Below are 24205 nucleotides of genomic sequence, written 5' to 3'. Positions count from 1 at the left end.
CTAAAGATGTGGTAACAATTCAAATATACCTATTCAATTAAAGAAGTTTAAAATAACTTAAACTTCTTATTTGTCTAATATTTATTGACCCTGTTTGAAAGCGTGATATACCGAATGAAAAACCTAGTAGTAGGTCGCTGGTTATTATAACAAAGTGACAGGTGTTTTGACGTTCGAATCTCGACACAGATTAATAAACTAGAAGTTAATGTAACATACATAAGTATATTTCTCTCTTTCTATCTTGTAAAAGAGATGTCTACATTTTAATGCCATCGGGTTTTTGTTTCGTTTTTGAATTTAAGTTATTTCTACAGTTTACGCTCTCATCAAAAACTTCAAAGTTGAATAGCGAACTTGTTGCATCTACTTTCAAACGATAAGAATTTACCTGTTTTCTGTGAGAAAGTGAACTTGTTATCTAATTAGCATGTTAAAAGGCATTTAAAGTCCAAACCTCATTTTGTGTTATCTGATCTACCAATACGATAATGAGGGCAGTAGATACTAACGTGTTGTTTTTGAAGAATTCGTTACGATGCACCTGCAGTTCGTAATGCAGTATCGTCGCTTGAAACATAGTACCTACTTATTACTTAGTGTACTATTGTAATTATGACATGGTTGAACGGTGAATTAAGAAAATCCAGTTAGCGCAGCTACGTGGAACTGTTTTATTGACAAAAAGTGATAGACTAGTCACCTGAACCCAAAATGAGTCATAACTGGTCAGTGGTTTGCCCGTATGCCGCTATTGTTTTGTTTTTGTGGAATACAGATACGATGAGTAAACAGTGAAGAATGCTAACCGTTAAAGAGAGCCTGTTATATATTTGAAAAGTTGGACAGTGTGGTGAAGTATTGTTTAAAAAGTACAATACAAGACTAAAACAAGTAAATATAATGAGAAGATTTTGTCCAGCATAAGAAATGGCTCAAAGTTCAGTAGATTCTGATAGATTATCATCAGCTGGAATTTCCACACACAGTTCAGGAACTGCTGGTCCTGTGGGTGGATCTGTGGTTGGTGTAAGAGCTGGAGATCAAGGACATAAAAGAGAGGATGAAGATGATTATTTAGGACCATTACCTCCAATGTGGGAAAAGGCTTTTACACCTTCAGGAGAGAGGTATTTTATAGAGTAAGTTTTATTGGATATAATAATAAATATAAAAACAGTTTAAAATACACAATATAAAATATTTATTTTAATTAATTACAATAGGCATGATATTTTATTATACTTATACATATTTAGATTATCATAATGTTTATTGTGTTGCCGATATCATAAAATAAAAGTTTAACACTTTGATATTTTTGATCCGCTAAGGTCAACCACACTTAACTGGGTCTAGTAGCACTCTTAATTCATCCAGTAATGTATTTGAATTTTAGTAAATATTTTATAATCAAATACAAAAATTATGCATTGATCATAATAAGGAAGTTTATTTATGTTAAATGCATTTGCATCACTAACATAATGAACTATGCATATTCTATTAATAGTAAAGGCAATAACTCATAATAGAATGAATAAATTACCAATTCAATGAGTAGAAATCTGTTGAGTCAGACACATATTGTAAATATTTTGCTAAAGAAGTCTGGTGTAAACAGATGTTGTGCTAATTTCAGTTTTAGCATGTTACAGTTTCAGTTTTTAAGTGCTTCTGGTGGCTTTTAACATGGTTTTTCGTGTTTTATTTTGTTACAGAAAAAATACTGAAAAAGGGTAATTCATTTATATTACAAATGTTTTATATAATTTTTAATTTAAATCTAGTCCAATAATCACATTTCAACTTATAATTTGTAGATATTTCTTTATTGATTTTTTTATTCATGTAATATTTTTGTTTTCATTTATTGCCAGTTCTTCTCTTCCGTTGTATACCCTGGATTTGAGAACTGGCAGTAAATGTAAAATTAGCAGCATTTAATGTATATTTCTTTTTTGACATTCATAAGTGTACATTGTATTACCAATATGAATAAATGATTTTTGACTTGACTTCGACTTGAAATAAAATCAGTCAATACTTTTGTTATGTGTAACAATAGTGTTTTTCTTCAACATATTTAAATAGCCTAAAGAAAGAAGTATTCATTATGTGTCTCTGGATTATAGGATTTATTTTTAAATCTGGAAAGTAATCAAAATTGTACCATCCATAGAGAGCATGCAAAGATAAGAATAACTACTTTAATATTTTAGCTACAACACTGGTACATCACACTGGCTAGACCCCCGTCTTGCTAGGGTAAGGAAGCATTCTTTAGGAGAATGTGGTGAAGATGAACTTCCATATGGGTGGGAACGGGTCACAGATGAAAGATATGGATCATATTATGTAGACCACATCAACAGACGGACTCAGTATGAGAATCCAGTGCTTCAAGCTAGGCGATTAAGAGGTTTGTATAGATTATAATAATCTATGTAACTTTTAAAGAGCCAAAGTCTGTCTCTGTTTTTAATAAGTTATCAGTATCAAATATCTAACAGAAAGCTGTCAAAGTTGTGTGACAATTTTTCATTGTGTTGAACTTATGACTTTTTAGTATTATATTTTGATTTTCTTACAGCTGAGAAGTTAGTAGCGGAAAACAACAACAATTATCAATCAAATGGTACTACGCCCACTGGGGAGTTACGTGGCGAAAGGTTCTCACTTACTCTTACTAAAGGAACACAGGTACTTTTTATTTATTTGTATATATTTGTAGATTATAAGTTTCTTAAATTGGCCAGGCCCTTGAGGCTGCAGGATAACTAAATTTTTCTGACTTTCAACATTTTTTTGCTTTACAACATGCTATTTAGACTAGACTAAGTAGTACCCGAGTATAATACTTTAGTATACAGTTCTCAGCCAATGTGTAATCTCTATTCAGTTTGTTGCATTGCATAAGTTATATTATATCTATATCATTTCACACAAAGCAACTTAGTGTCTAGATGTTATTTTAAAACCAGCCATTAGAACAATACATGATACTTCTCACAATAAACAATGAATTTAATGTTTTTTATGAGATCTGTGATTAAGATACTTCCTATTAATGTAACAAAAATAACTACAATTATTGTGATCTTTAATTTTTAATTACTAAATTTAATTTATTGTTTTTGTTAGGGGCTGGGCTTCACTTTGATTGGTGCTGAAGGATCTCCAGAGACTGAAGGATATCTCCAAATAAGGAGCATTGTACCACACAGTCCAGCCTGGATAGATGGTAAGATTTAAAAGCTTTACTAACTTAATTTAAGCTTATTAACTTATAAGAACTGGTCACTGTGCCACATCAGTGGCTTTATCCTTAACTTACACATCTAAAATAATGAGTGAAGGTGCAGAAAAGTGTTCCCTGATGAGCTGGTTGGCCTCAGATTTCTTGATTTGTTTTTTTAAATATGAAAGAAGATTGAACAAAACTTCTGAGGCTCAGATACAGAATTGACTTTTGAGTCTTAAAAGACATTTTAACTTTAATTTCTACATTTTAATTTCCACACAATGTTTTTCCTTCATCATATGAGCAAGTATTAAAAAAGTGCACATAAAAAGAACCACTAGTCTTGATTCGAACTTAAGTGAGACTCCTTATTACAATTTCTCATATTTTTATAATATTTGTAATAAAAGATTAATAATATAATTATTGTCTTTTATTGGCATTCACACATTTATAGAAAACACTTTTTTACCGGATTGAAGTTATGTATTATTATAAATTTACAATAACTGTCACCGTGTCACCGTGACCACGCACGCTGTAAAGCACGCGAAACGTCGGAAAATTTAAAATTATGCAAAATTATAATAATACATAACTTCAATCCGGTAAAAAAGTGTTTTCTTTAAACATAATGATTGTTTCATGTATATATAACATTTTAGGTGCGTTAAGGCCCGGTGACGTAATAGTAGGCGTGGGCAACCGCGGTGTGCGTGGACTGTCGCACGCGCAGGTCGCACAGATTTTCCAGGGGATAGCGGCCGGAAGTGACGTCGCATTGCATTTTGTTAGAGGTATTATATTTGTCCTACATTTACACATTGTTTATTGTGGCATATGTTTGGATGAATAGTATTTCGGTGACCTCGCCTGAAAATACAAAATTCACTTAATATTCTAGTAGATATTATTTACAGTTTTGACATGATTATATTAAATATAATTGTAAAGAACCAGTGTTAGTGATTTTGATGTATGATAAAAACAGCGTTTGTTTGTTGAACTGAAAAAAAATGAAATAATATACAATATTATATTCTTTTTTGTAGGAAGTTAGGCACTTAACTCTGCTTATTATTCCAAAGGTAAATAGACGTATAAGCTTCAAGGGAAACAAAACTTAAATCCTGTCCACAAGACCAACCTAACAATGTATTTTATTTATGAGTTTAACATGTTTCACAATGCTTAAGAGAAACCTTAAATTTTTCTTGTTATTTCAGGATATCCTCTATCATTTGACTCTGAAGACCCCAACACAAGAGTGCTTAGTACATTAGCAGTAGATGCTAGCAGTGATGCAGTGGCCATGCAGCAATTAACTAGGGCTTTGCGGACGAGGTATTTTGATTAAGGCGATTATTAAATTTTCTCCAGTAGTAAAGAACTCAAGATTAATAGGGTTTACAACTTTTTTTTTATAAATAGTGTTTATCTTATGGGATTATTAAAGTTAGGTTTTTGTTAAACTTTTCAATGTATAAATAACCAGTGGCACTACATGTTTAGATCAGGGCTTTAGTTTTCTGTAAATATTTCGTGAACATTATTATTTTTCTTAAAATACAGGTAGGTGGTCAGTCTTTCATTCTAGTATATCTTCTGTGCCTAACACAGGGCGTCGACTTTTTGCCAGCCAGTGTTAAATGCGCACGTAGACAGAAAGTACATTGGTTCACAGTTGGGTCTCAAACCTAAGACCTCAGGGATAAACGTACGTTGAAACCACTAGGCCAACACTGCTGTTCTGTTCTGTTCTGTTCTGTTCTGTTCTAATATATTCACTTTTTACTTACCAAACATACACAAGTTAAAAATATATACATTTTGTAATTTTAACTTACCAACTCTACAATATATAATTTCCGCTTCAAAGCAATGCTATTGAAGAATCTTTATATTTTTCTGTTTATAAAAATGATTGTCTTGATGTTATCAATACCCGTTACAAGTTAGCAACAAGTGCTATTGTTCCGTTCTGTATGTATGAGTTAATTAATAGATTTAAAATAAATAAAATACATATCCAAATATTATTTCGTTATAATTATCAAATTTTAACATTTGTTCTCAATAAAACATACACAACAAAAAATTTCCGTCTTAGGTAAAATAACCACAATTTTCAGGTTTAACTTAGACTCCCCTAACGATCAAAGTCGCGACGAAACAGATAACTCATGTGAAGTCAATCCAACTCAACGCCGGCTTTTATCCCGTAGTTTTGACCTGGATGAAATTCCTGCAACGGAAGCGAACTCACTACCACCACGATGCCCATCTGCTGACCATTTACTCACTTTGGCTACTGGTAATTTTTTTGTTTAATTTATTAAGTTTTGTACATTTTATTAGTACATCTTCATACAAAATTGTGTAATGCATACCAATTTCAATTAGTATGTATAGACAAAGTAGAAATAAATTGTATTTTATTTAATACTTAGGCATTTTATGAATAAATCCGATCCTCGCCTATATGTATAATGTGATTTTCAATCTAGCTTTTTTTTCTAAAACGTTTTTCTAGTATTTAGTATTGATATGGAATCTCCACAAGTGTTCTGCAAATAATATTAAAACTGTATGTGCTATGTTGTATTACGAATTACCAGCATTTTTATGTTTAGATCACCAACACCGTAGTGTGACAAATGAACCCGGGCGAGAGCTTGTATTGACATTGAGGCGTGGTGCAGCTGGATTTGGTTTCACCATAGCTGATAGTGTCCATGGACAGAAAGTCAAAAAGGTATATATATATAATTAAATATTCTTCCACAGAACTTGTGTAGGGAGCGTTCAAGTATTACGTCACGCAATTTTTGGAGATTATTTGACAAAAAAAAACGTTTCGTGACCACCTAGTGAGTCTTTATACCTAAAAGTTAACATTATTTGGTACTAAGTACTGGAAAGTCGAAAATAATATTAACAATAACGCGTAATTCAATCCCCGCCCCGCATCGTAACGTTTTACAAAAGGACCCAAAATTCGTTTTGTTGATTTACTCGATTTAAAGTAACAGTTATGTTTGAGTGAAGTTTTTGAAGTGAAACTTCTTTAGAATCGTTGTGATTTCAAACCGGATGCAACGGAAAAAGCGACAGTAAAAAGAGACAGACACATAAATTAATAGGATTTGGCGTGGGAGAGAGTGAGAAAGCGACAGTAAAAAGAGACAGACACATAAATTAATAGAATTTGGCGTGGGAGAGAGTGAGAAAGCGACAGTAAAAAGAGACAGACACATAAATTAATAGGATTTGGCGTGGGAGAGAGTGAGAAAGCGACAGTAAAAAGAGACAGACACATAAATTAATAGGATTTGGCGTGGGAGAGAGTGAGCAAGCGACAATAAAAAGAGACAGACACATAAATTAATAGGATTTGGCGTGGGAGAGAGTGAGAAAGCGACAGTAAAAAGAGACAGACACATAAATTAATAGGATTTGGCGTGGGAGAGAGTGAGAAAGCGACAGTAAAAAGAGACAGACACATAAATTAATAGGATTTGGCGTGGGAGAGAGTGAGCAAGCGACAATAAAAAGAGACAGACACATAAATTCGTAGGATTTAGCGTGGGAGAGAATGAGATGGGAAGAATTGTACAATGTATAAACTTTAAATTGGCGTGTATTTGATCATTTTCTGAATTAAAAAAACATAGATGTGCAAAAAAAGTAATAATCATCGAATTTCAAACTTCCATTATTTTAGTTTTTATCAAATTAAAGATTGATATTGATATTAAACTTATAAATGAAAATTTAACATAGTCCTACATTTAGTTAGTGAAAAAAGTATAATTTACGTATTATTCATTATAAAAACTTTGTTTTTGATGGTTTCACTTCTACCACGTGTGAATTGCATACATGAGTTGTTTTTTTTAATATATAAAATTCCTCAATTACGTAGTTTGGCTTCGGCTACATCCACTGTTAAAAAAATCTGTTGTGGACAGTTTTCATTTTATAATTATATAAAAAATAACGAATAATAGGAGATGGAATAATATTTTCAGGTGTTAGATCTCGGCAGATGCGCGGGATTGCGGGAAGGTGACTTACTTCTTCAAATTGGAGACACGGATGTACGTCATGTACCACATCAACGTGTTGTGCAGGTATTATTTTAATAATTGAACTTCCTATTATAAGCAAGTGCGGTGGACTTTTTTAGAAAAACATTTTAGGGAGCGTTCAAGTATTACGTAACGCAACTTTAGGAGATTATTGACCCCCCCCCCCCCATGTAACTCGTCGTAACGTTTTTCAGTACCCATGTACAGTACTGTACAGTGTACTTGGGTACGTATGTACATGGGTATGTATCCAAGTATAGTAAAACGTTTCGTGACCACTCTTTAGTTACTATTATGTGGTGTAAGTCGAAAAAAATATTAACAATAACGCGTAATTTAATCCCCGCCCCACATCGTAACGTTTTACAAAAGGAAAAAATACGTTTTGTAATACTTGAACGCTCCCTTAGGCGAATAATCTAATACTTTATAACATTTTAGGTGCTAAAAGAATGCCCAGCGATGTCAGAAACCACACTACGAGTGTGGAGAAAGAATACAATAACACGCGCGCCCAGAAGTCGGTCTGCTACAAGGGTTCAACCAGCTAATAGTAAGTCACACAGTGAAATGTACAGTTTAATATTAGCCAATGAAAATCAAGAGGGATGATACGTTCTCTGATTTTCAAATCTGTATCGCTCCTCTAAATATTTTTGTTTTTACCAGCAAACGCAGTGAATTCTCAGCTCGGTAGAAGTAAAACCCCGACAGCTGAACAGCTTCGATCACCTGCCGTTGCAGCTGACACACGCCGGCAAAATGAAATGAATTCAGGTAATTAATTTTATCTATTAGCCTTGGCCAGCACTGGTAAGGGGGCGTCCATACATTACGTGAGGTGTTTATTTAAATTTTCGGTATCTCCCCCCCCCCCTCTGGTGAGATGTCGTGAGATTTTATTCAACACCCTCCCCCAACCCCCAATCTCACGTGAGATTTTTCTAAATATGGGTTTCTCACGTAAACGCGTAAGAAGCTATCTCTTTGAGCTCGTAGAACTCAAAATAACACGGAATTCGTACTTTTGAGCTCGAACAAAATAAGAAGTGAAATGTTGAGCGTTTAGGTATAGAGTTAGCGGGAAGTTGCAGAGATGGCCTTTAGGGTCAACCGTTTTCCTAAAAAAAATTTCAATCGGAAAAAAAAATTGCGTGATATTTGCCGAGACCCCCCCTCTCCAACGTAACATTAAATGAGATTTGACTCGACCCTCTCCCCCCCTTAAACACCTTACGTAATTAATGGATGCCCCCTAACACATGCAGGTGGGATTATTTAGTAAAAATTCAATAGTGTTTCAAATGTATGCATCTATACGATTGTGTCAGTTTGACAGCTCCAACAAATGAATTTTTTATATGAATGTTATTTGAACGGTGTATATTCATGCTTCCATTTAGTTCTATATATACGAAGCGCAGGTCGAGATTTCGATTATGTTAATTATATTAATTCTCTACATAGTAACTTATCATTTAATAAAATCAAATACACCACTACACGCAATACTCGTCGAGCGAGTTTGCTTATCTTGCCAAAGCCGCGCACAAATTATTTAAAGAGATCTATTAGGTATGAGGGTGTGCAATTGTTTAATCGGTTGCCGTCTAAGCTTCGTAACATTAGCGTGATTGATCAGTTCAAAAGGGCATTAAAGATACACATCAGAATGGGCCCATTAGACTAAAATTGGGCTAGCTGATGGCGACGTGTATCTCGATCGTATATACTTAATATTAAATTTCTCATGTAAATAAAAAATAATTTTTGTAATGAGAAATAAAGTTCTTTAAACATTAATTATTACATACCTAAAGGTCCATATTCCAGTTCGTATCTCAAGTCACAATCTCGTCTTGAGCGCTACCAATGGTAATCTTCATACAGGAACAATCGTTCGACAGCTCTATAAGTATTTTATACATTTTTGTTTTAAGTATGATTGCTAAAGGAATTCTGTTATCTTTTAACAGTTGTATAATTTAAATTTTGAATATACACGCCTACTTATTAATTTTAGTTGAAGCTACCTACGCGGTGCCTGAACACAAATCACGCGAAACCCGCGAAAGCATCATGGAACGACGCCGCAGAAGTTCCACGCCTGGGGCCAGACTTACCCTGCCGGTAGTCACGCCTTGGAGTGAACAAACAGACAACTGGACCGAACGAGAGACCTGGATAGATAATTCCAATAATATACGAAATTGGGCAGAAAACGCACAAAAGTGGGACGGTGCAAGCCAAAAGTGGGACGGGTCGAGCCAAAAGTGGGACGGCTCGAGCCAAAAGTGGGACGGGTCAAGCCAAAAATGGGATGGATCCAGCCAAAAGTGGGACGGGGAAGGTACAAGTAATGGGAATTGGGAGGGTAACGGTGAGAGGTGGAATAACAACTGGGGCGAAGTACCTACACCGACAGTTCACGTTGATATGAACGCTGCCTACTGGAGGGGAAATGCGAGTGTGGCAGATAGTAGCGATAATGGAGGTTCGTATGGCCAATTAGTGTTAGTATAGTTTCTGGCAAGTACCAGTGTCTTTATTTCTTAGGTTTTATCTTACTATACATATGCGAATTGTCCCCCCCAAAAATAGTATAAAGTCCACTCACCACCACTATTATATTTCTTGATTCTATGTATGCACTTAATTAATTCTTAATTATTAATCATAGCTGTAGTATGGCGAGCGTTGGCTTAACATCCTCATGAAATTTTCCAACGTTCTAATTTAATTTATTAGGTTTTCCCGAAGATGGTTTACTTCACTCTCCAACAACAGCAGCTATTGGTGGTATGTCCCGGCAGTCACCGTCTACTAGTCGCCTTAGACCACACTCACCAGCTAACTCTACAGGTAATTACAATATCCTAAAGGTAAATAAGGTTATGTAGAATGTTTTTCAAGGTTATAGAAAAAGTCTAAATTAATAATAATTGTCTAAAATACATTAATTTAGTATTTTCTGAATATATCATAAAATATCACTGCGATTTCTACTAATAAAAAACAGGACTATTTATTAGTAGAAATCGCAGTATATTAAAAAATATAACTTTATCGTACGTCACATAAGTATAGGTCAATGACCACTTTGATACCTCATATGAGTTTGGGATATTTGTTCATTAATTAAAAGAAAAATGTATATAAATGTATGGGTTTTAATCATGATGTCAACTTTTAAATAATGTGACAGGTCGACTACGCAGTAATTCACCATCGAACACCAGCGCAACAGACAGACTTCTCAACACATCACCTTCAACGAGACTTCAAAGTCAATCTCCTTCAAATAACTCTTCTAACGGAAGATTGAAGGGGTCACCACTCAGGTACTGATTTATTAGTTTCATACATTTACTCTATCTTCTACAACTCTATTTTATATGTACTAGTCAGTAAATACTATCTCTACAAACCCAATAGGGAATAATACCTTTTGAATTAACGTTTTTATTATCAATAAGTTACTTAACTTCTATGATTGAATTTATAAAGATTTTATACCGCAAATATAATTTAAATAATGCGGTAGAGCAGTAGTTTTACAGTATTGTTATCGGCACGTAAATTTGTGGAGTTATTTTTGCAGATTTAGTTTTTAAGGTCATGCTTCTCAAAAATACATGTATACATACAAACAGTCCCCCTTGACGATAAGAAATTAATTTTGACCAATGTTTATCACTTTTTCTTGCATTTCTCTAATGCATAATGCATGCCTAAATGCAAAAGATTTTTCTAAATCCATTACTATAGTTGATTATAGTATAACCGCATGCTTTCCTTTATTTTAGCTTTTTGTTTCATGCTTTATACAAAGGCTTATGTCTCGACGACCTATAACTATTGTTATTTACGCGAGGTGAGTAGAATTTCTAATGGAATTAGAGAAACAAGTTTACTAAAACTTTAACTTGTAATATTTACCCTACACAAGGTAGGTAAAAGATCGGACCGTCCCATTTATATATCTCTTTTTATATTCACTGAAACGTAATCAATTAAATAATATATAGCTTTGTGATTCATGATTCTAATTTCTATATACTTTTATTTGATATAACAATCAAATATTTGAATGTTTCTAAATTTACATTTAATCCTCGACTTAAATACCAACAGGCTCCGCGACCCATCTCCATCTCGTCACATCCACTCGCCCGTTTCACACAGATCAGCGTCCTGCTTCGACGCCGACATGCAGCAGTCTGGATATGTCGCTAATTATCCCCAGGTATATTGAAGAAAAATGTGTTTAATAATTTAAATTTAAAATAGGTAATACCAATTTAAAACGATTTGACATTACTTTCAGACAAATTTTTATCTGAAATTGTTTATGTCGTCTTTTTAAGAAAAATAGGAGACGTAGTATACAAGACCACTTTATTAAGTAATTATATGGTGGAACTGCTACCATACTGGTCATGATCTTTGTCTCACTACTTCTCTTGTCTAGTGGCTGTTTCCGTTAGTAGTTTGGCTTGCCTACAAAATACCTTATTCTTTTTAACATAGGTTGAAGCTGGAGGCTCAACTGACCCCGAAGCAGATGTCCTTGTACGTCTAGCTCGCGGCAGTGCAGGGTTTGGATTCCGTATTGTTGGTGGGACCGAAGACGGCAGCCGCGTAGCGGTGGGTTATGTTGTACCGGGTGAGTAGATTTTTGTTTGATTAGTTATTCTGATATCGCCGCTGAGCCGCTATCTTTTTTTTATTTTGTTTTGTAATGTGTATTTAAAGGAGTTCACATAATCGATTTTTATTTAAAATAGGCACGACATTTTTCCAATAAATTTTCATGGTTTCCATCAACGCAAATATTTAACTGTCATTGAGTCAGTTTAGTTTTTGGGTTTGATTGTATTTATAACAACTAATATTCCATTTAGTTTTTAATGTTTTTATTTTTTAGGTAGATGTGAATTTTGCTTTGAATGATGATTGCCCGTAAATAAAAATATTCTATACTCTACCAAAACAAATCCTTTCCGATTGTGTACGCTTATTATAAACAAATTGATTTGTTTACTATTTTAATAATATTAATTTCTGCGTAGGTGGTCCAGCCGACGGACTTCTACGCCCGGGAGATCTGTTGACATCAGTAGATGGAATTCCTCTAAGTGGCGCTACACATGCGCGAGCGGTGGCCTATGTATGCCAGGCTGCGTCTAGAGGACATGTGAGAATTTTTGTCAAAAAATTTTGATTAGTATTTTAGCACATGGTTATTAATATAATCAACAAATAAACTTAATTTTCTATTTAAAATAACCACAGGTGACATTGGGCGTGAGACACAACAGAGCGGATATTCAGCCTTTGGGTATTCCAGCTGTAGTACCTGCTCATCAACACCAGCCGTTGCTTCCGTATGTATTTTTAATATAATAATAATAATAATCTTTATTTCTTCTCTCACATATACATACAAGGTTATTATGATTAAACTAAGATGATAACATTAGGAAGTGTATGTGAGAGACTGGTCTCTGTAACAGGAGACCTGAGTGACAGATAGCCAGCCTCTCCACCACCGGACCGGAACACGTACAATCAGGTCATTGTCATAAGATACAATAGAAGATAATAAGTATTAAGTGCTAATAGAAAACATTGCAAACGGAGTCGTAAAAATAAATTTGGTGTGTGTTTGTGTGCGCGCGTGTGTGTGTGTCTCTCACTCTCTAAGTGTCATGTACTCGTTAGAGGCACAATTATTTTACAACTACGTGTCGAGATCCAGTTATGGATGTAAATCTTCGTCTCAAAAGAGCACAGAGAAAGTAGGCAACGGTTTTTTACTTATTACAGAGTAATAGTTATATTAAAAATTTCAGCGCTGAACCTCCGGTGGCTCACGTACCAGCTTCTTATAATATTCTTCACCCAGCACCCATGTACCCACCGGCTGCACCTATGTAAGTGATTAATTGAAATAAAACATAATTTAATTTATACCCTTTATATAGGTGACCAGTATAAAAGAACGTAAGAGATATTAAGTATATTTTCTAGGGTTTAATACTTGCTCGTACGGTGAAGGAAAACATCGTGAAGAAACATGTCTTAGATCCAAAAAGTCGACGGCGTGTGTCAGGCACAGGAGGCTGATCACCTACTTGCCTTTTAGATTTAAAAATGATTATGAAACAGAGTCAGATATCTGAGGCGCAGATCTAAACAGGTTGTAGCGCCACTGATTTTTTTCTAGGGTTTAATGATTTTTAGTGTTGCTGAACAAAGCTTTTAATACCTAATACTAAACATAATATGAAAATTTCGGAACATAGATTGTATTATTTAAAAAAAATGAATTATGTGTATCGTTAAACATTTAAAATAACTTCTTAAGTTTGTTGTCAACTGTCGTTAATGAAAACGTTAACTATAATTTAATATTATATGTAAAAGTTGATATCACTTACAGATATGGCGTCCAATATGAGGCAGGCGGTGGTTGGACAGTGCCGTATGACGTCACAGTGACGAGAAACGAAGGAGAGGGCTTTGGATTCGTCGTTATTTCATCTACCAATAAAGCTACGAGTACAATAGGTAAGTTTATAAACATATACGTACTTGTTTGTCGTTAAGGACGTGTCCCTATACGCGTATACCGCCACAATCAATAAAAAAAAAGGGTGCGTGTACTTATGTACGCGCGTAAGAAGTTATACTTTTTTGGCTTTCTTTATTTTTTTTTAAATATTGTATAATTAATAACAAATATTTAACGTTAATAATTTAATAATAGCATATTATTCAATTATTAATTAATAATAATAATTATTATTATTTATTATTTTATTATATTATTCATTCAATTTAATAACTACGTATGTTTCATAACCTTTTAACTAAGTAACAATAGGTCTTTGTGAAAAAGCATTGCTAAATTTCATTGAAAAAATAATTAAATCTCCTTTATTTGTTTAAAAGGTAAATGTCATTATGTTCATTCAAAATTCTTGGCATAGCTGCTAACTTCACGCATATTCTATTTCTGTTTACGTGTAGATTGTCTTATTCCCATCTCGCTCGCGCACGCTATAATCACACTGACAACTTTGTGTCTCAGGTTCGCGCGCATCGTAAAATTTCACTCTCATCAATTTTTCATAACGCGCCTAAAGAAGTATATCTTCAAAAATGCCTTTAAAAAAGTCCAAGTGTGATTATTACTTTCTTGTAGATTGTAGAAGTAATGGGCGTATACGAACACAATAAATCACATTGGCCAAACAGTGATTAAATTAAATATAATGACCAAGAAATCAAAGGATTCGTACTTTTCGTTTAATTATTTTTTTTTCAGGACAATTAATCGCCAATTCTCCAGCGGCTCGATGCGGTCTCCTTCACGTTGGAGACACAATAGTGGCTATCAACCACTTACCGGTCCGTAACCTGCCTCACCCCGAAGTAGTGGCCCTCATTAAGAGATCAGGCACCACTGTCACCCTCACGGTATTACCACCGGACTGAACTGTTAGCCCTAAATACTATTTTTCATTAGTTAACTTTTGAAAATTGTCTACTGTCGTAGAAAGTTTTTTCTATACATATCCGGACTTGTGTTAAATAGTTAAAGGATGACAAACAATAATTTAAATTAAGAATGCTCTCAATTGTTACGAACATTTCACAGACCTGCATATTATTAAGGTTAGAAGCAAGACATCAATTATTTTCCTTGCTTTTAAGGGTCTTTCGAGGTCTACGTACACTTGATTGTCGTACCCAAAATACAAAATGTATATCTCTGTAATAAATTAGCAGTATTTCTCTTTACCAACATCAGCGAGTCGTAGCTATTGAAACTTATTTTGAAAATGAATCCCGCAAGATAATCTAGTTCTTACTATTCCAAACTATACAGTATACTTTTAACTACGCAGATAAACTTTCCACTCATTCTCTCTTTCATATAGTATTTGAATTAACTTGTGATAGTATTTCCATCTAACAGAATTTGACCGTTTTCTTTGACTTTGAAAATTCGAACACAACATAAATATGAATTTGTTGTAAAAACCAGTAACCGTGTGCTGTACTCAAATAAAATGTAATCTATTTTAGTATAGGGTTAGTAATAAAGCTTTAATACTGTTAAGATTATGGCAGCAGGCAATATAGATGTAACTAAAGTTCTTACATTTGATTAGTTTATTTATATACTTAAAACCTTAAGATTTTTTCTTACAAATGAATTTTACAAAGACTGCAAGAATGCACTATTGGGATTTCCAACTATTTTACAATTCTAAAAAATATCTATCAGAAGGTGTTATTTAAGCATCTCGCGTAAATTACAAGCGAATCGAGACCGTATAAAATAGAAAAAAGTTTAGACATTGAAGGCTCCCATGATTGATTGACATGATGTGATGTCAAACTAGGCGCGGACATTTAATATAGTACTGTAATCAATCATAAAAATGGTGTTTATAATACGAGATATCACAATTGCATTTTGATTGAAGACCCGTATTTCTGAATTAAAGACAAAAATCACATAATATGGTTTGATGTAAAAACTTTTTTTGAATTGTTTCGAAATTGGTTTTCCACTTTTATAGTAGTCAGTTACTAGAACAAATATTAAAAAATATTTTTGGTGATTATTCTATATAGCGGTTAAAGATTCTATATTGCTAAGCTAAATCAAGAAGTCTGCATAAAATCTCAAACTAGCGAGTGTAAATAAGAATCTCGTATCTCCACTTGTAAATATAAGCACATAATTTGTAGTATTTATCGTATATTACTTTTAGATTAAGCACACAATTTGTCTACTAAATGTACTTGAGAACTGCATACATAAAAGTTTTCATCTTTAGATGCGCGGAAGTAAAATAATTGTATTTTGCTTTTTAACGTGACAAGAACTTTCTCCCAGGCAAAATCCTTGCCATATGAGGTGCAGACATCAATATCAAATGTAATGGGTTCAATCGTAATCGTTACGTCATATCTTTAGATAGAGTCAGACAGCTAGTTTCCTTAAACATTTTCGACTTATAGAAATTAAGGAGTTGTTTGCTATTCAATCATACTTGATTTCTACTGTGGATAAAAACTAAAGGCCGATAAATTCATATTCTGGTTTGGCTCCAGAATTATGTGTAAGAAACCTAGCTTTGTGGATAGCTTTAGAACGTAATTTGACTGAAATTTGAAATAAAATGGGACCACCGAGTGAAAAATGGAATTGTAAGTGTACTTATTGTTAAATTTTAGGTACTGCGTATGCGCATATATTTTGTAGGTGTAATTTTTGTAAGTGTTAATGCAATTACGTGCCCCCTGTTCGTCGTAGGTAAATGATATTTGGGTATCTTTATAGTTATTTGTTAATTATAGATGTTATAAGTAAAGGTATGCTAAGAAGAAAAATAGTATCAACCATTAAAATCTTTTGTTTTTATTGTAAAAGGCTGTATATTCTGTTGTATATTTTTTAATATCCAAAAAGTGTGCCTCATTAGATAACATTTTTAATACTGTTCGCCATGCCCCAAGCACAAAAATATTTAAACAAATTGATTGATTGATTGACTTTGTACTTCGGTCGATAATTGTATTGGTCATTAATTATTTAGAATGTTTGTGCTTGACCCATTAATTAGCATATCTTTATAGAACTAGATATTATAGCAGTCATTTAAGCAATATGTAGTGCCTTTACCGCAACTGTCTTGCCCGTTGAAGTTTGTTCCAAAGATGATCTATCCGTGTTGTCAATATTTGATGGAATTTGGATTATACAGGTTTACTTAATAAATATATTTTGTATATTTACATTATGTATTTTTATTTACTATTAAGATTGACAAAAAACATCACCTTTAGCTTTAAAAAATGTTATTTTAAATAATTATTTATTTATTTTCATTCACAAAAAAAAAATCAATGTTTTACTAGTTTTGGTTCTGTTTCCGCTATAAATGTGTACTTATAACATAAAGTAAAGAACTAAAAAATTTAAGACAGTAAATTGAAAATTTAAGTTATTTATTAACTATATCACAAATGTATCTATTATTAGGGATAATAGTTTAACTAGACTCGATGCCCACTTTCAATTAATTAATGCTTACAAAACTTAGGCAATGGCGGGCGTGTCGCCTTCCACAACACGTCTACCGGTGGGTGCCACAGCCACTTCCAAAATCCAATTGGAGTATTTCTCCACCCGGACGAAAATATCCGGATAAGTTGATCCGCAGTCTTGGTAGTAGGACGAAACACCTACCAAAGCTTGACTGTTGTATACGGTTGATACGAAAGGTGCGCCGGCGTCGCCAAAGCATATTCCCTTTTCTGTTTCAGACGCGCAAAAAACGGCTGTAAACATAATTTCGTATTTACTTTAAAAATATTATTAGGTTCTTTAAATAAGTACATAACTACCACCGATTTTTATGTGAGTTCTTCTCAGTAGGCTCCACGTTCTGAGTCAAGAGTAATTAAGAAACCGACTATTTAGTAGTGATGCCGGTGAAGCACTTCTCAATTAATCTATTAATAAGTATCGTTTTAGATGTTACTTTGCAAATTCTATAGCAATTTCTTTACAATTTTACTAAAGCAGAGTTTGATGGTGGTACATAATCAAACATTCTAATTAGAAGATATTATTAATTGTCTTACGTAAAATATATTAACTTACTGTCTGTAATGGAAACGTCGTCAACATCTGAGAAGGCAGCGGTACAAGTACTTGCAGGTACTTTTCTCAACTCAATTTTTCTAAGGGATTCATGCTGAGTGCCACCATCGGCTTGCTCCTACAAATAAATTTAGATTATTTTTTCTATTCTGCAGAAAAACGTATCAAACAGGGTATTTAGAGAAGTAAACGCTTTTTCAATAATAATCGGTAAAGATCATTCGAAGAAAATAATTCGTAAAGATTATTTTCTTCATACAAATACATTTGAAGAAATAATGGTAAATTAACCTAAAGCACTTTCCAGTTGAGGGCAACACACACCTTATCGAATCCCCATCCGGTGACTACGCCAATAGCACCATCTGTCAGTGTAAATGTCTGAGGTGGGAGACGTAAACTGTTCACTACATTTGTGATTCTGAAGGGTTCCTTTGCAAATACAATTGCTATATCGTTTTGTCTCGGGGTCGCTACGTAGTCTGGATGCTGTATGACTTGCTGGATGGTGGAAGTAACGCCGCCCGAAAGACTATTAGAGGATCCCGCTCGCAGTGTGAAGTTGTCTTGGATTGCTCCACTGTAAAAAATGATTTCGGTAAACTTCAGTGATAACTCTTGTAATAATGCGACTACTTTCAAAATATAATCCTCACTCGTAATGAACTCTACACTAAGAATGTCTGGTAGCTAAGTGTAATAAGTGTTTCGTAATGTTATAGATATATTATAGGTACCTACCTTAAAATTGTTTTTATACTTTAAAACGAATGAAAACAGTTTCAGTCGCTTAATTTCAAGATTCTAATTAAATTAGAAATTCCACCATAAATCTTACGATAGACATTATTATAAAATATAATTTTATTATTATTATTTACTAAGCCTTTGAAACCAGGTCGGTCGACTAGGCCTAGGGGAGCGTTCAAGTATTACGTCATGCTATTTTTGGAGATTATTAACCCCCCCCCCCCCCCCCTGTAACGCGCCATAACGTTATTCTGTACCCAATAGTAAAACGTTTCGTGACCACCAAAGTGCCTCTTTATACCTAAAAGTTACCATTATGTGTTGTAAAGTACCTACTGGAAAGTCAAAAATAATATTAACAATAACGCGTTATTAAATCCTCGCCCCGCATCGTAACGTTTTACAAAAGGACCCAAAATTCGTTACCTAGTACTTGAATGCTCCCTAGGTAGCTGACCTGGTTTTTCAATATGCTTCAAATTCTTACGTAAAACAATAAGCCACGGTAAGTATGTGCCAGGAAGAGATGAGGCTTCCCACACAGCGCTGAATGTAGATGTTGGGTCTTGGGTAATGGTAAACCAGAGATACCATATAAGGTGCCTCTGTAATATCAACGTCGGCACCTCCTGTGATGCGGCCTTCTGGAGCTGCATATGCTAGAAATAAAATAGGTAATTTATATAATATATTTAAAAAAAATCCATGTGATTCATGTTTTTGTTACAGATATACTATTTTTTCGACAAACCTTTGCAAACCGATTTTTTGTCCCCAGGAAAGTTATAAGATCCGAGCTATAACGGAGTCTAAGTCAACAGCATAAGTCATTTATCAAACAATTTATAAGGAAGGAGGATCACTACCTTTATCTTGAGGAGAGGACAGGAGCCCCCTGTGACGATGAGAAGACAGGCCTACTTGCTCAGAAGATACAAGCTTCTCTTAATGTTTGGATAGTCATATAGTCTTATAAATAACAATCAAGTATACTTTTAATGTTACATACCAACGCATAATGCTGCGAGCGCGAAGCAGAGTGTTTTGCAAACCATTTTGTCAGAGACACCGGACAATATAATCTGAATTCAGACTTGTATTTATATACATATGAATTAAACAGATTAGACTCATTATTTTTATCGTTGCGTGCAATAGTATACAGGTTGTTTAATATTTTTAATAATTAAGATTTTGAAGTTTATATATAAGCGTAGTGCAAAGGCAAAAGATACTATGCTGTAATAAAGATAAAATAATACATTTTACTATATAATATATGAATTAAAAAGGTGTTGTGAGACATAGGAATTAAACATTACTTATTTAATAAAATAAAATACGAATGTACTACACTAAGTTACATTTACATAATTTATGAATTGTCAATCTCCAATTTATTATTGATCGGCTTGATTCTCTCTCTCTCTCTCTACACAGAGACATTGCGTCTCTTTGCGTTTTCTACAAAGTGTACCTACTATGGTGACTGTTCTTAAGAATTGTTTGCCTGTTTGGGTTGATCCCTCCTGCCTCGTTTCAACACCGTACGAGCCGTATCAACTCAAAATTTCATCAACATCACCTTGATGGCGACTTCCACGGTCCGTTTCAAAAGTTACTTTCTTTTGCGAACTAGCGAACTGTGGAATCAACTCCCAGTAGGGGACTTCCCTGAGAGATATGACCTCCCAACTATTCAGTAAGAGTGTACTCCTCCCTCAAAGGCCAGCAACGCACCCAATAAAACTGGGTGTCCATGGGCTGCGATGATTGCCCTTTTTGGGCGTCCCGTAGGCTCATTTGCCTTCGATTATATAAAAATACTGCATAAGTTGAATGTAACTTTTTCGTTTGATTATAGTTTAAAACAGTCTGCTTATACTTATTAAAATATATTACTTAATTATTTTTCCAATCCGTGAGATAAATCGCGACAGCAATCATGCACGTACAAATTTATCTATTACCTAAAGTGATAAATTTTAATATAAATTAATACCTACCAATATCTAATTAATTTATTTGAAATTCTTATTGATTTTAAAATAACTCTCCGAAAAAGAAGTAGAATGTTTCGGATTATGTTTTTATTCCATATAGGTTACTTTTTTTTTAATTATGTGACAAATATTATCACATAATTTTCTGGACATGTTTGGTCATTTCATTGCCGCCTTTCGCATTTCCATTCACAGTGGAGTCAAAAGTGGTCAGTTCTACCATAAAAAAGTATAACGCAAAGTTAGATAAAGTACCTACTACTCAGTAGAACTTGATTATTTCTTAAAATAATTACAAAACTGGGTGAGCGATATACAGAAATGAATTACAGTGAACAAGACGAATAATTGTTTTGTCATTGGTTTGCGTAGGCATATTTCGCCAGATTGTGTTGACCGTTGATAGAAAACGTTTGAGTAAAGATAACCTATATGAAATAGATATTGTAAACAGTTCTATTTACAAATCAAACATTTAAATAAATATAATATTAATTTTAATAAATAATAATATTTTAGTCTGGTAATATCAACAGCTGTTTGCTACAAGATTCGAAGTTTGAGTTTTGAGTATGGTATCCCAGTACAGTGGCGCGCCTTCCAGCGGTCGTACCTTTTCGTTTGATATTTTATGTCAAAGTTTACATGTTTTTATCGCATTAGGCCCATAAATCTTATTAATCCTTTAAAGTTAATGTTGTTGTGATTATGTGTTATCTTCCTCAGTGAATTTAAGTCGGCTGATAAGGGTAAGTAGTTGTTAATTCAATAGGCCCTGTCAGACGGTAGAAGTAGGAATACACTGAAATCTTATTAGAGTAGTGTTTTAATATTTTATATCGACTCCCTTTCTTTTATAATCTATTTTAATACGTTGTATTACATTGGACTTATGTCTCTTTTATAAAGGTCGGATGTTATGACGGATAAAAATGTCTTAACACTATTAAATATTTGGTTATCCAGTAAAAAATGAATCTTGGGTGTAAATACTGTGTCACTTATAAAAATTAAAGTTTAATAAACTTATTGTAATATTCACATTAAGAACACAATTTAAGGTCAGGTAAACAATTAAACCCAGCTAAACATACAATAATTTCCAAAATAAAATTTTAACTTTACAATTCCATTCTTGATAAACTAAGGCTTAACATTGAAGGTTTAAAACAAGAATACAAAATTTATAAGACTAAGCTGTCCAATGTCCAGACATATATAAGACATAGTTAAAGATTGTTATTATATATATATATATATATACACACTATATTTTTGTGTATTATACAATATGATTTTTTAATTTGTATTCCCTGTTTTTATAACAATTTTCATCATTCATTTACAGAACTTAAAACATGTCCCAATATCCACATTGAATTTTTATTGAATAACATAAAATTCTAATCTGTTTCTACAAATTCTATATTATTATTATGTAACTATGCTTGCAACGCAGAATCCTTAAAATCCTACATCAAACAGGTAATATAAATATAACATAAATGAACATTTCAGTGAATCCTTAATTACATCTCAATATGCTACCACTTCTTATTGCCTTAAATGGTGCTAAGATGCACTTTGCTAATTAATTGAGAGATAACGTATAATGTTCACATGTTCACGGCTTGCTAATAATTTTACTACCTACTTAACTCATTGAATTTAATTTTAACTGTTCAATGAATACAGATAGATACTCTTGTACATGAACTATAAGTAAATTTTAGTATTGCACATACTATTAATTTTAATATTATTACTTTCAGAAGTGCAAAACATGATAAATCAGGGTTTTCTAACTAAACATTTTGCTTAAATAGTGCAGGATCAGACAACATACAAACATGTATATATAATAAATTTTATTTAATATTATGTATTATGATGATATGTTGGAACCTTATCTTATAGTACTGCATAATGATGTTTGCAATAATCTTAATATATATAAATTACGTGTCACGTTGTTTGTTGGCTATGGACTTCTAAATTACTAAACCAATATCAATCAAATTTGCACACCGTGTGTAGTTTGATCCAACTTAAAAGATAGGATAGCTTACATCTCAATTTCACCAAAAAAGCATGGTGGTCCCCATGACTGGTGTTCTCCTACCGTATCCCTTGAATAGTTTGCTACTATGTAATATAACAAAAACCTTAGCCACAGCAACACTTAGCCGGTCTGCTAGTAAAATTATAAATACCATGTAAGTAATATTGCTTTACTATATTTTGAATGTACTAAGAACTTGTAAATCTGAATTTTTTACATTCTTGGTTGAAGACTTAAATGCTTTTGTATCTTTCAATAGTACCAAGTGCTTGTTATTACTAAGGCATATGGACAGTGTCTAATGGACAAGCAGATAAACTTGGCTATTGTGTGGAGGCTATTAATTATTAATTGTTTAGCCGACATACCACAGTATACACACATAAGATTTGAAAGTAGTTGGCTAGCAGTTGTTTTGACATAATATGATAGTTTAATATTGATTGAATAATTAAAATGATAATTGATTTTTACCTTTGTAAAACACTAACTCAAAATCTATAGGCTAATTTTCATTCTCTTAAATTTCGATTGTTAGATAATTAAAATAAAGTTATAAAAGTTGATAAATAATCCAATTCTTACTTTATTCCATTGTATGTGTTACACACTGTGACCCCGAGTGTCGACGGCCTTGTCAATACATCGAGATACATGAAATATGATATGCGATGTATTTTAAATTGCAACAATAATTAAACATATATTTTTTTCGAACTTTAGACTTCTAAGGATATTATTCGCTATAGCTTTATCATAATTTCATTTAACATTAAGTTTTATCGAATTCTGTTCTTGTTTACTACAGCAATACCGAAGTTTTTGTAAGTCCTGTAAGTCCTTTCTATTAAGGCTTCTTACTACGAACGTAGTGCGGTAAATTTTTACGAAGCACGAAGTTCCATAACTTTACTTCGTAACTGTCACTGAAGTGGTATAATAAAATCTCCGACAGAACAGCACGAAAATAACGATTTCACTTTTGTTAATTCTTCTTTCCCTTCATGTCAAGTAATCAGTGTCAGGATCGTACATGCACATATTTGAATTCCGAATAAATACATTTCAGTCTACCAACAGCGCCATAAATATAAATTCTGATTCATTTATGCTATTACGTAATGAATACAGGTGATATGCAGTAGAGTTGGTAGACTAATCTTCTTACGGGGCCGGGGGCGGTTAATTGTGTAAATTTTTTTTAATTTTACACACACGAGAAAATTAAAAAAAAACATTAGAGTAAAATAAGGTACAATAGCAGAAAATGCTGATGCGTGTGTATTTAGGATAAGAAAAATTCAACTAATTTACTGTAAAAGAATTCAGTGTTGAGGAAAGCTCAAAAATCCCAGGGAGTTCATT

General features: G+C 33.3%; 3 protein-coding genes across 12 annotated transcripts in view; 2 read left to right on the top strand and 1 right to left on the bottom strand.

Moving 5' to 3' along the window:
- The first annotated feature begins 288 nt into the window (after positions 1-288).
- Positions 289-15375, top strand: LOC125057230 (membrane-associated guanylate kinase, WW and PDZ domain-containing protein 2). Of its 4 annotated transcripts, none has more exons than XM_047660790.1 (21): positions 289-1130; positions 2223-2422; positions 2594-2703; positions 3145-3244; positions 3910-4041; positions 4471-4588; positions 5377-5558; positions 5878-5999; positions 7276-7377; positions 7777-7888; positions 8005-8112; positions 9359-9829; positions 10084-10197; positions 10541-10676; positions 11470-11581; positions 11866-12001; positions 12408-12532; positions 12631-12722; positions 13191-13271; positions 13781-13908; positions 14669-15375. In XM_047660790.1, the coding sequence occupies exons 1-21, from the start codon at positions 931-933 to the stop codon at positions 14836-14838; spliced, it is 3051 nt and encodes a 1016-aa protein (XP_047516746.1). In that variant the 5' UTR covers positions 289-930; the 3' UTR covers positions 14839-15375. The 4 variants fall into 4 exon arrangements, with proteins under 4 accessions (XP_047516746.1, XP_047516748.1, XP_047516745.1 ...); XM_047660792.1 differs by having other exon boundaries at positions 289-1142; positions 5470-5558; XM_047660789.1 differs by having other exon boundaries at positions 290-1142.
- A 1975-nt stretch (positions 15376-17350) lies between these two features.
- LOC125057231 (trypsin 3A1-like) lies at positions 17351-19913 on the bottom strand. Its single transcript, XM_047660794.1, has 5 exons — positions 19785-19913; positions 19263-19434; positions 18350-18605; positions 18026-18143; positions 17351-17700 (listed from the first exon to the last, which is right to left on the bottom strand). Exons 1-5 carry the CDS (start codon positions 19828-19830, stop codon positions 17459-17461), a joined length of 834 nt encoding a protein of 277 aa, XP_047516750.1. The 5' UTR covers positions 19831-19913; the 3' UTR covers positions 17351-17458.
- A 1442-nt stretch (positions 19914-21355) lies between these two features.
- Positions 21356-24205, top strand: part of LOC125057148 (inositol 1,4,5-trisphosphate receptor) — a 59574-nt gene continuing 56724 nt past the window's right edge. For all 7 annotated transcript variants that reach the window (XM_047660639.1, XM_047660636.1, XM_047660638.1 and 4 more), the window contains exon 1: positions 21356-21527. The gene's annotated coding sequence lies outside the window, so the exon portion shown is untranslated. The remainder of the gene's footprint in view (positions 21528-24205) is intronic.

The sequence above is a fragment of the Pieris napi genome, chromosome 16 (genome assembly GCF_905475465.1).
Source record: "Pieris napi chromosome 16, ilPieNapi1.2, whole genome shotgun sequence".
Classification (NCBI taxonomy): Eukaryota; Metazoa; Arthropoda; class Insecta; order Lepidoptera; family Pieridae; genus Pieris; species Pieris napi.
Note: the sequence above shows the minus strand (reverse complement) of the source record. Positions and strands in the feature narration are given on the sequence as shown.